Source organism: Tachypleus tridentatus, chromosome 13, assembly GCF_004210375.1.
Source record: "Tachypleus tridentatus isolate NWPU-2018 chromosome 13, ASM421037v1, whole genome shotgun sequence".
In the NCBI taxonomy this organism is placed as follows: Eukaryota; Metazoa; Arthropoda; class Merostomata; order Xiphosura; family Limulidae; genus Tachypleus; species Tachypleus tridentatus.
The window spans coordinates 32,221,998-32,239,183 of record NC_134837.1 but is presented as its reverse complement, the minus strand read 5'-3'; the positions used below and the strand labels follow the sequence as shown (position 1 = coordinate 32,239,183).

Here is a 17,186-nt window from a genome sequence, read left to right as displayed (position 1 = left end):
TTTAGGCAGAATATTCATGAAGAAACTTTGTAGAAGGGACAGCAACTGCCTGTTGTGGAGACACAAGTGTAAAGGACAATGTTTCGAAAGTTTTCCGTCTTCAAGACTTTTGAAATGCCGTTCTCTACACTTCTGTCTCCACAAAAGGCAGTTGCTATCCCTTCTACAATGTTTCAACATGAAAGTTTAGAGAATTTTACATGTTCATTGTTGTACAACTTAACAAATACACACACACACATAAAAATTATGAATTTGCTTGACATTTTGGAACAAATTAAAACCACGTTTTAGTGTTACTATCCTTGCTGTCTCATTTAGCAATGGAAAATAATATTATTAATACAAACACTCTACCACTTTTCCATAGTCTTGCTTGTTTTTGGCCCATTCTTGCTTTTCTGTGAAGTCCAGATGTTCAATTATTTTAGCATATCCCTAAATCCAAACAAAGTGATTGAAAAATTATTTAGGGGAAAATAAACTTAAAATGCATCATAGAACTAGTCTTTTTATATATAAAATTTTTGTAATTAAAATATTTTGGGACACTTCTAAATATACTCGATATGTTAAATGGCGGAGAAAATTGCTTAGTTTAATTATTTTCCAATTATTCATATTGATAGTTTTAACATGGTTTTATTTAACTGTTTTCTCGGGATTTTTACTAAGTATTTCTTTCACCTTGTCAAACATTTCATCTTCAAAGGCAACATTGAAACGAGCTTTTGCTTTTTTTGCATTTTCTTCATCCACTTCTTGCCTCATCTCAGCATTCCTTTCAATTTTCATGTTTTCCTCCATTGCAGCTACTCTGGCATCTCTCTGTAATGAAATAAATTGCAACAATATGTATAAAATGATCTAACATGCCTTGTGTTTATCATCTTTGGTCTTTGAAGTTATGTTTTAATAAATGAAAAATATTTTTCTTCACCTGCAATATATATTGTATTTTTTTATTAAATTTCTAAAGAGTGTTAAAATCTTGGTTATTTCTTCTCGTAAGTTGGTACAATAGCACACAGAAGTGGACCATTAGTGTAATGTATTAAATAATTAGTTGTCAAGCTCATTAATCGATCACATTTAACTGACTGATTATTTTCACAAGACTCAATTTTCCTACTTTAACCTTTTCTTTAAATACATTTTCAAACTACTATTCACTTAGTGTGATAAACAATTTCAGATATAAAAATTTAGGAATTAGTTATTTCTTCTTAATTGTAAAGTTTTTTTGTATGAAAATGTATGAAGTACACAACTTAGTACAACTTTATTTTACTAGTAATTGCTTAAGTATGCAGTAGAATGGCTGCAGATCAACATAAGGTCAAATTTTATTTAACAATTATTTAAATAATTTAAGCAAACGACTTCATCCATTCATTGTAACTTTAAAGAGAATGGAACATAACCCAAAATTTTACAATAAAAAAAATTAGAATTTATATATATTATCACATACTTCCATTATCATTGTATTGAAAAATGATGATAGTCATATTAGGCTTAGTAAAATGAAGACAGTTTTTATTTAACCAGCAAATAAACAGAAGATAAGTAGTTGGTTCAGAATTGTATGACAACACAGCAAAGAACACTTGGATGCTTTTTAAAGTACAATTTATGCAGAAATATGTTCTTCACTGTATTAAAAATACGTATAACATCCACCATTTAAAAATTTTGTATTATTATTTGATTTACCCTTATTTAGCGTTACTGATGAGTGATGGAATTTCCCAAAATCAGTATAACCTTGTGACAAATGGTGAACCAAATGATAAAGTGGCCTTTGTGTTTACTTTTAGTACGTTAAACAATTTATCTAGTAAATAATTCAGAAAAATAAATTAGTAGGATTAGCAACTTACTTTTCTTATACAAACAAATTCACAGAGGTGGGTAACAGACAACTCAAAACACTATGCATATTTATGTTTTCTACTATAGTTGTCTTTAACACTCCTACGAAAAGTGGGGCCTAATAGGCCCCAGAGCAACTTGAAAGGTTATTAATGTTAGGCTAATAATTTTATATTTAAATGAAATTGCCATTTAAATCCATTAATGAATGGATTAACAAGATTTCCACTGTCCTTATCTACTATCTAGCGAAACCACAGCCAGGGGAACGAGCTTGGAGAAATCAGGACTAGAAATGTCTTTTCGTAGGAGTGTTAATGCATTTAGATTACACAAGAAAAATCATATGAAGAATTAAAAGGATATTAACAGTAAAACAAAAAATAAAAAGGGTAAAAAAGCAATTATGAAAATCATAGGCATACCTGAGTATCCCATTTTTCCTTTTCCACATGTGGTAGTTTTTGTTGTCCATTGTTTGGTGTGTCTTGTGTAGCTGTAATCGAATCTTTAGAATGGGACAAAAAAAATCATGAAATCAGGTCAAAAATGGTTTTTCTTTCTTTCTTTCTTTCTTCATAAAATCAAAAGAATCACAAAAACTTTGTAAGATTACATTCAAAATCAACTAATGTGTATCCACACAGCAAAAGACAAAAAAGTTGAAAAATTCACACACACAAACAAAAACAACAGAGAGAAACAGTCAACATTTTGACCTGATTTTTAAAAAAGTATGTAAAGATCTTGACCTAAATGCAGTTTTGCCATAAGTTCCAAAAATAACTATAGCATCTAATCACAAAAGGTATGCAAATTCCTGTAATATGGTATTAAATAATGAAGCTGAAAAGTTATCTTAACACGATAACCACTTTAAAAATATATCAGTCATAAATTCAGTTACCTGCAATTGATATATTATAAAATATACATCAAGAAACTGATTACAGTCAATGTACTGTCAAAAAGTTTGCTAGTATTTTATCAAGTAAATGATAATTATTGATGCAGTTTCAATCAAAAACAAATCATAGAGATCAACTGGTGTATCTTCATGTGCTCCTATATCCAAAAGTATGGAAAGCTGTGGTAAGTTTTACAGAAGAAGACGGCAGTGTTTTTGAACAGGGGAAATACTGAGATTAACTTGAATCATGAGAAATTCAAAAACAGATAAGTCATCAAGACCAGATAAGGTTTCCTGCAGGTTTCCATAAGAAGTCACAGGTCAGCTAAACTTCTCATTTTCAGTAGGTCAGTAGACAGTGTACAAGTGCCTGAGCATTTAAGATTTGCTTATGTTACTCTCATTCTTAAAAAGAGTGGTAAGATTTGCTCTGGAAATTAAAAGCCAATTAGTATTACTCTTGTGATAGGAAAGAATTCTAGTTTGATAAATGGAGCTTCATAAAGCCATTTAGTGAAATATAGTATTGTAAAAGAAAGTCAATGTGGATTCACTCAGGGAAATTCTACCTTACTAATCTTTTAACATTAGGATGTTGCTTCTTATGTGAATAATGAAGAAGGGTATGAACTTGATATACTTACGATTTTCAAATGGTGCCACCCATGAAAGATTAAGCAAGAGTGATTGTTTGATTGGATTTTAGGTTAGTTGGATGAAAGAAAACATCAAACATATCAGTATGTAATTAAGTTTTTATTATTATGTATGTTGGTTTTATCAGTTAGCAACCAGAATGCTTTAACTTCTCTCAAACTTTAACTATAAAATTCTCTCAATACTGTAACACAACTAGCAGGTTAATCTGTTGGTGCACTGTAATAAGTATTATGAATATTTCTTATGCCTTACAGAAAAATGACAAGTGTAGTTAGAGCAAGTACGATTCTAAGTGCTAAATTGCAACTAGAATCCAGTATATATTACTTATTAAAAAAGGTTTACAATATCTTTAACTTGCAGGATGTGTGTGTGCCAAAATAATGCAAAAACTTTGGTTATGTATTTTGCTTCTACTCACTAGGTGTCACTTTTTATTGAAGACAAATTTTGATTCAGTGCTCATTTGGGCAACTGGGAAAGTATGGGTTTTGTACATGTACACACAAAGCAACTTCTGGGTAAACCTCAAATCAGTCTTCTTATGTGAAAAAAAAATCATTGTTAAATTTCAACAGTTTTTAATATTTCTTATATTCCTTGCCCATTGAGTCAATCTCAGAAATTGTTTACTGTTTTTAAAAAATAATATTGCAGGGTTTAGTACAACAAATAAAAATAATTAAGAATATACAAACCACAGGTCATTTTATAACCACAGCTGATATAAAGTTGGTGTGAGATATATGATAACTATATTTTGACATTATTTAGAATTTCAAATGTTTTGTGATACCACCATAATTAGGTTGATTTTGAGAGGGATATGTAACAGCCCTTTCTAATGCAAATTATTTAGCACTCAAATTGTTAAGATGTGTTGTAAGATATTGAATAAAACAGGAATATGCATCAACTCGGGTACCCAAGACCATCTAAAGAGAAATATGCAACAAGTCGCATTTAAAGCAAAGATAATGTAATCAACCTTCTGTAACTTAAAAAAACGGTGGGAAAAATTAAATACTGTTTCACTTTTTTCAATCACTCTGTTCATCTGAATTATACATTTTGTTTTGAGTTTCAATATTAAATCAGTAACCTTGTGACATTCAGAAAACAGCAATAAAGAAGCAACTTTTAATCTATCAGAAAATTAAACAGCCTAAATGACCTCTATTATGAAACAGCAGATACTACATGCAATCACAAAAAACTACTCTAGGTTTATGGTTGGTGTAAGTACAGACCAAATTATTTATTGATACATACAAGTACTTGAAACATTTCTATGATGTTCTGTAATTTTTTAAAATTCAAATTAATGCAAAACATTGGGAATAAAATATGGTTTTGTAACAATATTCACCATGTTTTCCTCATTTAAAAATTATTTCCAAGAAATATTTGAAATGTAAATTCAGTATTCCATTTAGTAGAAGAAAACACGGTAATATGAACAAATGAAAGTAAAATGAAAGACTTTTTTGTTTTACTTTCTCACACACATGTTGACTGAACATGTAAAACAATAACAAACCTGTGTTTAACAGTACTTGATCAACTTGGTCCAATGTTGGAAGATCAAGCCTAGAAATCCAGGCAGCTCTTTGTTTCTCCACTTCTAATGCTTGCTGTCTAGCCTCCAAATGTTTCTTAGCTTCTGTGTTTTTCAGTGCTGCTTCTTTTCTCAAAGCAGAAAGAGCTTCTTTGCCTCTGGAAATAGCAACTGCTTCCTGATGTTTCTCTTTTTTTTCTTTTAGCTGTTCAATATCTGGCTAAAATGTAGTTAATTAAACTATGTAGAAAACATTATAAGTCATTGATACACTAAAAAGAAGTGCTCTTGCACTTCTGAATAATTGAAAGTGAAACAGGAAAATCCAAAAGCCCAGTTTCATCTGTGACAACTGACAGGTTTACCTTTAACATAATAACCTACCTGTTCTAAGACATTATCTTAAGAGTATTAAAAACTGAATGTAGGGTTCCTGCTATAAAAAGTAATGAAACAAAAATTAAAGCCACAATCATAAATTTATGTAATTTACTCCATACTGTGATCTAAAGATAAGTACATACAGCTTCCATAGTAGGATTAGTTAAACTGAGAGAAAGACGTAAAACAAAATGGTATGAAACTAGTTAACACAAGATGTGCAACTGCAGTGCTTCATTCCTGAGGAAAACACGAAGTGCTGAATCTCCCATTAAAATCTTAGAATAAAGATTTATTTCAGATTCAAAGAATGCACAAACAGATCAGGACTTTCAAGAATCCAGAACTTTTCTAGACTTGAGCTTTATTCAACTCATCTCTACACATAAATAAGGTGGAAGAAAATACTAGGTGGCACTATGAAATTTTTAGTTTTGATGGTAATTTGGTCTCAGGGATTCACCAATATCCACACTAGAGGTATCTTATGTTTGTGAAACAAATAAAGTATTTACAACTTTAAAATTGTGCAAGTTTGTGTTTATAAATTATTAAATATTCATACACACCTGATTTTGGGCTGCTCTATGACTTTCTCCAAATTTCTCTAACTGACTTTCATATACTGACTCCAGTATCTTTAAGTCATTCTCTTTCTCCTGTTCAGATTCCTTCTACAAAATTTCAACAAAAACCCAATTAAAAATAATGTTAACAGCTAGCAGTTTAATTAAGTACAAAATGAAGTTTTTGTTATCTACTTATTTTCTCTATTTGCAATAACAAAAGTTTTATGCAAAGAAATTTTTTTGTTGACTAAAGTACTTAAGTTTAAAAGAATGATGTTGATTTAGAGATGTTTTTATAGGGTAGCTTAAATGCTAATTTCACTTTTCATAGAAGTTTACCTGAACTGAATGTTCATTAGGGACATAAGAAAACTTAAAATATTAACATGGTCTTCCTGTTTTCATTAACTCTACTAAAGGAGATTCATTTGTCATTGGGTGAGTAACAAAATAAATAATAATAATAAAAAAAGTAATAATCTAAATTAATATATATAAATATACATTATTCCTACAATATATAAACCAAAAAGTGTGTATGAATGCAGATCTTAGGTGTATCTCACTTCACCCAAAAAATATAATCCATACTCAGCAAGATATTATTACCTTGAAAAGTTTACCACATGTCCATTGTTTTTGTAGTTACATGAGAAATTCTAGGTGGTGGAAAGCATTCAGCCCTTGAAGTTACTTCTTCAATCCATCAAAGGAAATAGTTCAAACTTTGTACACGTGCTCATAAATTAAAATATTTTAAACTAGCAGCACACATGATACTGTCAGATAGACCATTTATACAATAAAGTTTGGAGGTGGTTTAACCTGTGCTCTGCTCTATACGGGTGTTAAAGCCCATTTTTCAGCAGTGCAAGTCCATAGACAAAACTGTGTCCCTGGTGGTAAAGATGGTTTGAACAGATAATGTAAGAAACTGTAGTACAAATGCACAAAACTGCTTGCAAACAAAAACAAACATAAAGTAAGCTATACAACTGAACAAAACACTCCTACTGTAAACCAACACCCCAGGATACCAAGATAATTTACTAAGCTGTTATGTCTGGTCATGTGATCTCTGTCACTTACCCGTCTGTACTAACTGCTTGTACCTGATGATGATATTAGCTAATCTAAACATTGTAAATTTATAATAATGTTTCTTTCAGTATTCATTTAAACTGTCTTCAAATTTTATTTTCTAAAATGTGGGTTTCTTGTCATCAAACCACTGCAACAGAGAAACAGCTTTACTTAGCTCAACATCAAATTTGTAGGGACATTTCAAACTTATTACCTTTAAAATGTTTTATGTGGTCAGTGAAATTATGCAGCAGTGTAATAAACTCCTTCTGTTATGTACACCGAGACAAGGTGGTGGTGGAATATGATACCCAGAGTATGTCAGTTTTTGCATACAGGTTAAATGTTTTTTTGTAATGTACAAATAACATTGCATGAATAAAAGTTCTGCACTTTACTGAAGAATAAATAGTAGCTGTCAGTGTTTTAAGTGATAAAATGTTTTTTTTGTTCACTGTATGAATGATATTCTTTGTCATAAAATCATAATTTCAAACTTAACAGGTATTTTAAAGGTGAATATTTTTTTGCTTTATAGTAATATCAACTTTTGAAATCTCTTGAATGGAAAATGAGAGAGGAGATAACTACTTATTAGAAAAAAGTTTTTGGTTCAAGAATGTTTTATCTTCCCATACGATATCTTATCTCCTCTCACAAAACTACTAGAATCACATCTTGAAATGGTGGATGGCCATTGAAAAAAATGATCCTCCTTTAGGAAGTGCCCAAAGAAACCATGAGGTATGGAACTAAAATAGAAAATATCTTACCTCAGTAGAAACCACACCACATCTGATCCAGGTATACTCTTTGCCCTGTTATGAACAAGATCAGAGAAAGAGGGACTACAAACCTTTTCATCCAGCTCATGTGAAGAGGAGGGATACCAGCCAAAACACATGTGAACTTACTGAACTGGACCATCTCCAACCAGAACCTGACCTTTCCTGAAAAGTGCATGTGAAGGATGGTAGGTAGAAAGAACATTTCAACCTGAGGCACAAACTGCAATAAATACACACACACAATCAAGACATAGCAGAATTCTTCAACAAACACCTGGCAATATCAGGAATGGTACATCAGGTCGGCGGTAGGAAGGGCATTACATTATTAACACACAATTCTAATCATGACTGAGTCATCTCAAACCATCACCAAACTCACTGAGAATATACATTCAAAAGATGGTAGGAAAGAAGAATGCCACAGTGGGAAAATGTCTGCTATATATATAGGAATATGGCATAATGATACAACCAAAAACCTGGCAACATCAGGAATTGCACATCAGGTTCTTGGTAGGAAGTGCTATATCCTATCAAGAGCCATGAAATGCTGCTGCATGACTCTTAACTGAGTGGTATGATGCATCACTCAGGATGACAAACCTTCATGGTCTGCCACTTCAGAAGCTATGAACTGGTAAGTGGTATGACTCCCATACTCCACTAGAAAAAAGGAAGAAAATTGCATTGGAAAGTCCAGAGGACTGCACCACTGGAGACAGTGCAAGAGGTGAACCCAATAATCTATTTTGAAAAGCAGGACTACCAAGATGACAAAGTCAATCAACCAACACCTGGCAGCATCTGGAATTGTGCTTCAGGTCTACTGGGAAGAATCCCAATTTCATGCAGTATCAGAGATGGACAGCAATCCCTGCCTGCTTAACTCAGGTATGCCTACAGGTGTATGATCTGGGATGAACATACTTATGAACACAAAAATACCACTAGAGAGAGCTACTAGCAATCACACAGAACACCTCATTTCTATGGTGTGAGTAACATAATTCTACAATGTAACTGTTTTTGCAAAGATGGCAACTGAATGGAAATACACAACCAACACAAGGCAGGATTTGGAACTGTACATCAGGTCCATGGTAGGAGGAACTACAATGTAACTGACACTGAGCATAGTCATATATAGCAAGTTAGGCACAACTCACCACAGAATGGGATATTCAGTACTCCAACAAAAAAAACATTTCTGTAAAAAAAGAAAACTGAAAAATACTTTAAAAACTAAATATGTATTAGAAAGGAACATTCTGATAAAAAACAAGCACATTTATATGCCAATTGAGAAGTGAATACTGAGTACAAACATGGAGAGAAACACTGGTTATGGACGGGTTGTTTTGCACTCCTATTGGTGGAGAGCTGCTGCATAATCATTTACATGTGGATATGCATAAGCAGAAGGTGAAAGGATTGTAATGAATATTGAACAGTTGCACCTACAAAGAGAAGTACTAATTGAGAAAAGCTATTTTATGAGATGAGGTAAGATATCGTAATCGAAACAAAATTTTTATACAACAAGAACATATTTTGTTGCTGTGCATGATTTTCTGAAACCTGTGCTTAGTATTGGAAAAAGATTCTTCTAGGTTTCCCATGCTTAATTGGAAAACATCCTACTACAAAGACCTAATGAAGGTGAGAAGGAAAGGATCCATAACAGTCAGATGATCACACATATACATTTCCCTAAATCTTATATATACTTGCCTCTTCAGTGCTTTTTCATATAGTAGTTATGGCAAACCCAGCATATTCCTTCTTTTTCTCAGCTCTCAGAAGACTAGTCTTTAGTATATTCTTTTGTTTTTAATTCTACAACTTCTTTGTTGACCAGCACCTTTCATTATGTAATGCAACCCTCCTAAAACAACCAAGCCCCAAATTCTAAACAGTAACTATACACCTCTTGAAAATAAAGCTTATCACACTATTAAATGCTAATAGTAAAAAATAAACATTACATCAACTTAACAGTATCCTATACATATAATGGGAAAGAACAACAATAAAATCTTTTCACAACTTACTATAATCCTTCTTTTCAATGCATTTATCTGCTTTCTCTTCTCCTTTCTATATTTTTCTCTGGTATCTGCAGAAAAAGTTTTTGCTTGTTCTCGGACCTACATAACACATAACAAAACATTGCTTAACTAAATTTAACAACTTTGCTGTAAAAAAAAAATTTGTAACTCTCAGTTAAACTGGTTTTGTTATTTACCTTGGGATTTAACACTAATAATTATATGTTTTTATTGAAAGGCTTTCTTGTTCTATAAAAAGATTCATAAATAAAAACATTTAGGTTTTTATTTTTTTAACTGGATTTTATTAAATCACACTGGCTTTAGTTTGAGAATACCATTAACCTCAGAGCACTCAAACTGTATTTTGATCATATACATTATTCAACAGTGTTACAATTGAAGTAAATATGTTTATACATGTAAATTAACAGCCATTTTTTGTGAAAAGTATATTACTTATATCACTAACTCACCTGCAGTAGTCTTAATTTTCTTTGTTTCAAATTCTCTTGGAAACAAAGTTCATTTACTTCAGCTGGGCTTAGACGAAACATGGTTTTATTTTATGGTTAACTATTCCAATTTTCATAAGTTTTGTTTATAATGGATGATTAAAGTTCTTCCTGTAGAAAAGAGTGACAATAACAAAGTTTTAAAATTGTGAAAATAAAATAATAGTAACAGAATACTACATATAAACATACATATCAGGGATAAAAATATTACATTCATGCATTCCAGAACAATTTCATTTTTTTAGTTGGATTTCTCAATCAGGAATGCATGGTCCATCATATTATAGTTGTGACCAATGAGAGTGAACATATTGCATCGATAAATAAAAAAAATTCATAAATAAATGCAACTTTACATGAAGGAACATAATCTTCCTGATAGCTTTACCTTGAGTGAATATAATTTTATTACTTCTATTCCTGTATATTCATTAAAAATGGTTTTTATTTGCCTTTCAAATTCTCAGAAGAAATTCCTCTAAAATAATTAAGCTGCATGAGAAAGCAGTGATAGATGTTAACATGTTTACTATTAGATAATTATTCATTTCTGAATAAAAAAAACTTATTTTTTAAGCTGACATGAAAACAAGTTTTCCTGGTGTTAATGCACCTTGATTGATGATAGCTAAAATTATCTTCATAGGTCATCAATAATACTGAATTGCTGTCCGAGTTTAAGATAGATGGATGCTAACACAAGTTAATCTGTGATGACAAGAAAACCCACTTGTAGAGAAAAATATACATGTAAAAATCGGTCGTTGCTCCTCTACATAGTTTTCTCTACCCATACCAGCTGTTTTTACATATACAAGTTAATTTGTACCTACAGTGACATTCATTTTACAAAACTAAGCAATCAAATAATATTTCTTTTGCAACTGACAACAAAAATGTTATAATTTTCCTATACTGAAAATGTGTTTCCTATAGGCACTTACCTCCCTCTTCCCAGATACAGCTATTCTCATGGACCCCAAAAACATGGTTAACTGTGTCTTGCATGCAAATTATCATGCAACAACTTTCCTAATGCATGTGACTGCCATTATTTTATTCTACCAAACTATCATTGAGTTCTGGTAGAAAATAAAAGCACCAGTTTTTAATGGGAAGAAAGGAAAAGTGTGATATGATGTAAGCACTATCAGAAATACATTTGCATTATAGGAAAGTTTTAAATTTTGATTCAGTTCATTACCTCTTTTCACAAATACAATTAGAATCTCCACATTGAACAGATGGAGTGATTGGTGCAAAAAAATAAGAAGCATCCAAAAAACACCCCAAAAGGGGAGATTCTTACAGTAAAAGGATGTACATGGGAAACTGAACCACTTCTGTATCAGGTACACTCTACACCCAGTGTAGAAAGAAGTGTTGCATACATGAGCAGAAAATATGGAGGAATACACCCAAAAAGGAGAGAACAGTGTTTGGATATGGATCCAAACCACCTGATATTGGAAACTCAGTTACTTTGAACACATTAATGTGGTTGAGAGCATAAAGGATGTGCCAATGTGTAAAGTGGCTGGATCACAACAGACCATACATGGCAAGTGAACTGCAACCGTAACCCAGTCCCTGAGAACCAACATCTGTGTGGGGATAGAATGAGAATCATATCATTGGTAAGTTAACAACCATCCAAAACTCAGCTATCAGGAACCAACAACCATGTGGGAGTAGGAAAGAGGATCATACCATTGGCAAGTCAATTATAATTAAAATCCCAACCATTAGGAATTGACATCAATACGTGGGTTGGAAGGATAATGATACCATCTTCATCTCAGATTCAGCAGACTGGACTGAGATATCATTCCCAATGATCTGCAAACAGGGTACACAATAGTAAAGTGATAAAATGTTTTACCAATCCAGGAACCCAACATCTGGTCAATCAAAATATGAAATACGTCCTTTTATTTTGAAATATCACACTCAAAACCAACCAGAAAAGAATCACCTCCAGTACAGTACATCCTCTGTATATAATAATATTTGAGGTATAGTACGAAAGGAAAAACCATAGTAACCTGCATGTTCATCCATTGTGAACCACAACACTGTAGCAGTGAATACAAGTTTAATCGAGTGAGGAAACAAAAACACCTGTAATACATGTAAGGACTAATGTTGATTGGTCCAACTCTGTATTCAAAATCCATCCATTAGGAACCAACATCTATGTGGGAGTAGGATGAGGGATCTCAACTAAAGGGGTAAACTACAGTATTGATGGCTCAATCGAAAGCTACAACATCCCTTTGGACAGACCTGTTTGGAGATAGAGTACATCTTGTTTTTTACACTAGCAGAACATCACTGCCCTACTCTCAAATGAATGGATTCAGTATTGTTTGCATTGCATATATCAATCACATTCAGAAGGATGCCTCCCTGGTCTACTACCAGAGTCAGGATAAATGTCAACATCAAAGACTGGGCAATGAGTGATAACAAATACCCTATTTTGAAAAACAGATCACTCCTGATTTATTCTGTCTAAGGTATGGTAGGGATGAGCAGCTATTTCCCTCTGCTTTACCCATGAACTCCATAGGTTAGTACAGTCCAGAACAGGCATATTAATGAAGTAAATATATTACAAGAAAAACCTATGGGTGATCTCGTGGAACACCCCATTTCAACAGAACACATAAAATGGCCTGATAACCAGTGGTTTTGAAAACAAAAATCCCCCTGATCAAACAGCTAAGTGAAGAAATCTGTAAGAGGGACAATGGATCAAGTAGGTGAAAACCCAAAGAGCAATGGTGGAAAAGATTCCTCTTACACTGATAATCATTAATAAAAATAAGGATTTCCATAGAAGACCACATCCCCTAAAATGATAGCAAAAGGAATGTTCAAAAAATAAAGTGATCCTCTGTGATAATCTGAATCTTCTCATTAAGGACCATATAAAAATGAGGCATGAAAACAGAGAGTAGGAAGGATCAGATGAAATGCTGGTGACTGAGGAAATGGTAGGGGGCAGATTGTATCTGGAGCAGCTGCAGAAACCTGAGGATCAAGAGACAATTCTGTTAGATAAATTTTATTTGGTTAGAAGTGATCTGTTACAAGGCTGAATGCACCAAGAACATGCCATGAAAGAAGATTAATACTGAGAATGTTGGCCCAAAAAAGGAGATCCAAGGTTTGACCACAAAAGGAATGAGAATGGGTGTTGCCATAGTGATTGATATAAGATACCACTGTAGTATTGTTGGAATGGATCATTACCATAGAATTCCTGGCAGGATGAATAAAATTAACCAAAGAATGGTGCATGGTTATAAGCATCAGGATGTTGATATGGTAAGATCTCTTGGCCATAGACCACTGTCCTAAAGTTTCCTGCTGATTGATCCACACTCCTAGCCATGAAAGGTTGTGCCATTGACAATATGCCAAAGACAAAGGGGAGGCCTTGTCCAACCACCAATTCAACTGTTTACAAGGGAAAGAGGAAGAGAAATAAGAGCATCCAAGGTACCCTCTGCAAAGTTCCATTAATTAAGGGGATAAGGGTTTTCATTGAAACTACATCCCCAAAGGTGACAGCACCTTGCAATTACTAATAGAGGGAGTAATAAGGGCATGAAGAACTGAAAGATTCTTCCAATAAAGTCAAAGAGGAGAGGGTTAGTACTGACTGAGATGAGTGTTGAGAAACACATCCAAGTAGAAGAAATATTGAGTAAGTATAAGAAATGACTTCTCCAACTTGATTAACCAATCCACATGAACTCAATTGAAAAGAAGGAGATGAATGTGATGGGTGGACTCCTGTTTGAAATGAACAAATAGGCCAGTTATCCATGAAAATGTGTAAGTGGAACTTCCAAGCACATATAAGGAATGCTGATACACTACCCAACAATAAAAAAATTGACAGTAACTCCCTGAGTGACAATATAGGAATATTCACACAAGTATTTGAGATATTTACCTTGGTCATCCATACACCTGGAGAAAAAGTTCATTTGAAGGAAAGAAAAAGACTCCATGGTAAAGCAAGGGTGTGTTGCACTCCTACTGGTGAGGGTTGTTGTATGATATGTATATGTGAGATGCAGTTGAACCACATTGATTGTAGGGTGGCATGCCAAAACGTTTTTGTATATAAAGGGCTGCACTGAACAATAGCAGCTATATCTGTGACTAGAGGTAATATACCATATCAGAATTGCAACTTTACATTTTTTGCCCATTATGTTCAGTGAACTGTTTACATTAAATAAATGTCCCTAACACTTTTTATAAAAGTTTAACCACTAATATAATCAGTAAAATGCATTCTTATAAAACAAATACCTCAACTTTCACTTTATCAAGGTTTGGTTTGTTTTGAATTTCACGCGAAGATACTCAAGGGCTATCTGCACTAGCCATCCCTAATTTAGCAGTGTAGGACTAGGGGGGAAGACAGCTAGTCATCACCATCTATTGCCAACTCTTGGGCTACTCTTTTACCAATGAATATTGGGATTGACTGTCACATTATAACACCCTCACAGCCAAAAGGGTGAGCATGTATGGTGTGACAGGGATCACTTTATCAAGTCTGTAAATTTACTTCTAAGGTAAAAAATGGATAAAACATGTAACAGTTATTGGATGTAAAAATACAGAAATGAAAAACACTAGAACTCAATAGTGGGCCTCAAATGTATGTGTTGTGAATTACCAGTAGCAAATTATATATTAATTTGTATTTGATAAGGGTGACTGTGGAGGGATGGAATGTCATTTACAAAATATAATTTGCAGTTTTTTCCCACATGCACAGTAACACAGTTCTGCAACAAGAATAATGCTATGTTCAATGTCAATTTTTATACTCAACAACTTGTTTACCTCTTCTTAAAACCCAATAAATGTGAATTCTTGCACTGCACATTATATATCACTTTCTCATTGCCTGTGTCATTTGATGAACTTTCTTTTTATTAAAAGTGTCATGAACTGATTTTGAAATCACTATTTAGTCATTTGTCCTGCATATTATGCCAATGTGTTCAAATGACACAGACAAAGATAAACTATCAAAATACAAAACCCAAAAACTGTGTACTAGTAAAGTTCAAACAGCTTAATAAATTTGGAATCACTAGTTTCAAATGTACAGCTGGCTCAAGAAAGAGGAACAATTCATGTTTTAATTATTTTAAACTTCTATCAGAAATGTGTTTTTAACATTCCATTTCAGTTAATGCTTCATATTAGTATATTCTACCTGTTTTAATATCATTGGAATGCATTATTAAATAACTGGAGCTAGGAAACTAAGAATATTTTATTTGGTTAGTAAATTTTTAATTAGCTAACAAATGACTACATCTATGATTCAGATACCCATAATTATCTTAATTAACTTTCAGTCCTGATTATAAACTCAGAATTTTAGCAGACCCCGCAACTCCCAAAGCTAACCTTTATGCATTTTTGACTCATCTGGTTCACAATGTGAACATTAGGTTTTATCAAGAACAAATAAAACTATTCTTAAGTAAATGGCTCAGGACTACATGACATTTAATATTACAGTTACACCAAATAGTTTCAATATAAAAGTAGAGCAACTTCCTTGAAAAAAAAATCACATTCATTTTTTTTGGGTAATTACTACTTATATTTGTGCAATGAGCTACTGTCTCTAAAGTAAATGATAAATTTATTACATAATTAAATTTACAGATTTCAGTATCAGTTTAAGTTCAGCAAATTATTTTTATAATGTTAATATTATAAAAGTTATATGAAATTACTATGCTACGTTACTTCAATAATTAACGTTCAAGTCGCTTCTAGTAACATTGATAGCAGTACTATTAGTTATAAACTGGTATTTGTAAACATACTGAACTAGCACGACCAACAGCAACTCCGTAGGTAATACCACTAACACAGTAACAGTTACTTCACGTGTGGAACTAAGATTCTAAATAAAAAAGCAAGTTGCAGTTATCTGTCGTTCACTTATTCATATATTATGTTTCAGAATTACACTCACATTATCAATGATACTACCAGTAATCTTTACAGCGTACCAGTACAACCACAGTTTAATTCGTTTAAATCTTAACAAACAATTTAGTTTACTTAGACATTACCAACAATTTGAAATTTCGTTATTACTGCAGCGCCCTCTTCAAAATATAAATTAACGGTTACCAAGCAGCTGCGTAAAACCTGTAAGCTCTATGTATGGAACAAAATATTTTCTGTTTTACAAATTAAAACTTGTTTGTTTTGTTTGTTTTGGAATTTCGCACAAAGCTACTCGAGGGCTATCTGTGCTAGCCGTCCCTAATTTAGCAGTGTAAGACTAGAGGGAAGGCAGCTAGTCATCACCACCCACCGCCAACTCTTAGGCTACTCTTTTACCAACGAATAGTGGGATTGACCGTCAACATTATAACGCCCCACGGCTGTGAGGGCGAGCATGTTTGGCGCGATGAGGGCGCGAACCCGCGACCCTCGGATTACGAGTCGCACGCCTTACGCGCTAGGCCATGCCAGGCCCGCACAAATTAAAACTAAACTAAACTAAACTAACGTGGCAGGGGTTCAGTTTAGAGAGAGAGAAATCAGAAGAGTTCTCTTTCCAACTGGGGTGTTAAGGAACTTTGTAGTTCCTCTTCGTCCCCTTTCGTGGATTGTTATTAAGATTAAGTGGTGTTTTTTTTTTTAAATTATTATTTTAATAGATTAATTATCGTTATTATTCTTGACTTTTTGGGTGGAGAATATCTCACTAAAATGTTCTTTTGGG

The 17,186-nt window shown here is 33.0% G+C and overlaps 1 protein-coding gene across 2 annotated transcripts in view; it reads right to left on the bottom strand.

Annotated features, from left to right (window-relative positions):
• LOC143237185 (uncharacterized) overlaps window positions 1-16,552 on the bottom strand; it is a 40,361-nt gene extending 23,809 nt beyond the window's left edge. The window contains exons 1-8 of one of the 2 annotated variants that reach the window (XM_076476164.1): window positions 16,425-16,552; window positions 10,352-10,501; window positions 9,879-9,974; window positions 5,954-6,058; window positions 4,986-5,223; window positions 2,301-2,383; window positions 688-828; window positions 358-438 (exon numbers count right to left, since the gene is read on the bottom strand). In XM_076476164.1, the coding sequence (XP_076332279.1) occupies window positions 358-438; window positions 688-828; window positions 2,301-2,383; window positions 4,986-5,223; window positions 5,954-6,058; window positions 9,879-9,974; window positions 10,352-10,432 (825 nt within the window). In that variant the 5' untranslated portion in view covers window positions 10,433-10,501; window positions 16,425-16,552. Of the gene's footprint in view, window positions 1-357; window positions 439-687; window positions 829-2,300; window positions 2,384-4,985; window positions 5,224-5,953; window positions 6,059-9,878; window positions 9,975-10,351; window positions 10,502-16,272; window positions 16,399-16,424 lie in introns of those variants that run through there. The other variant, XM_076476165.1, reaches the window with a different exon arrangement.
• Window positions 16,553-17,186: the final 634 nt, after the last annotated feature.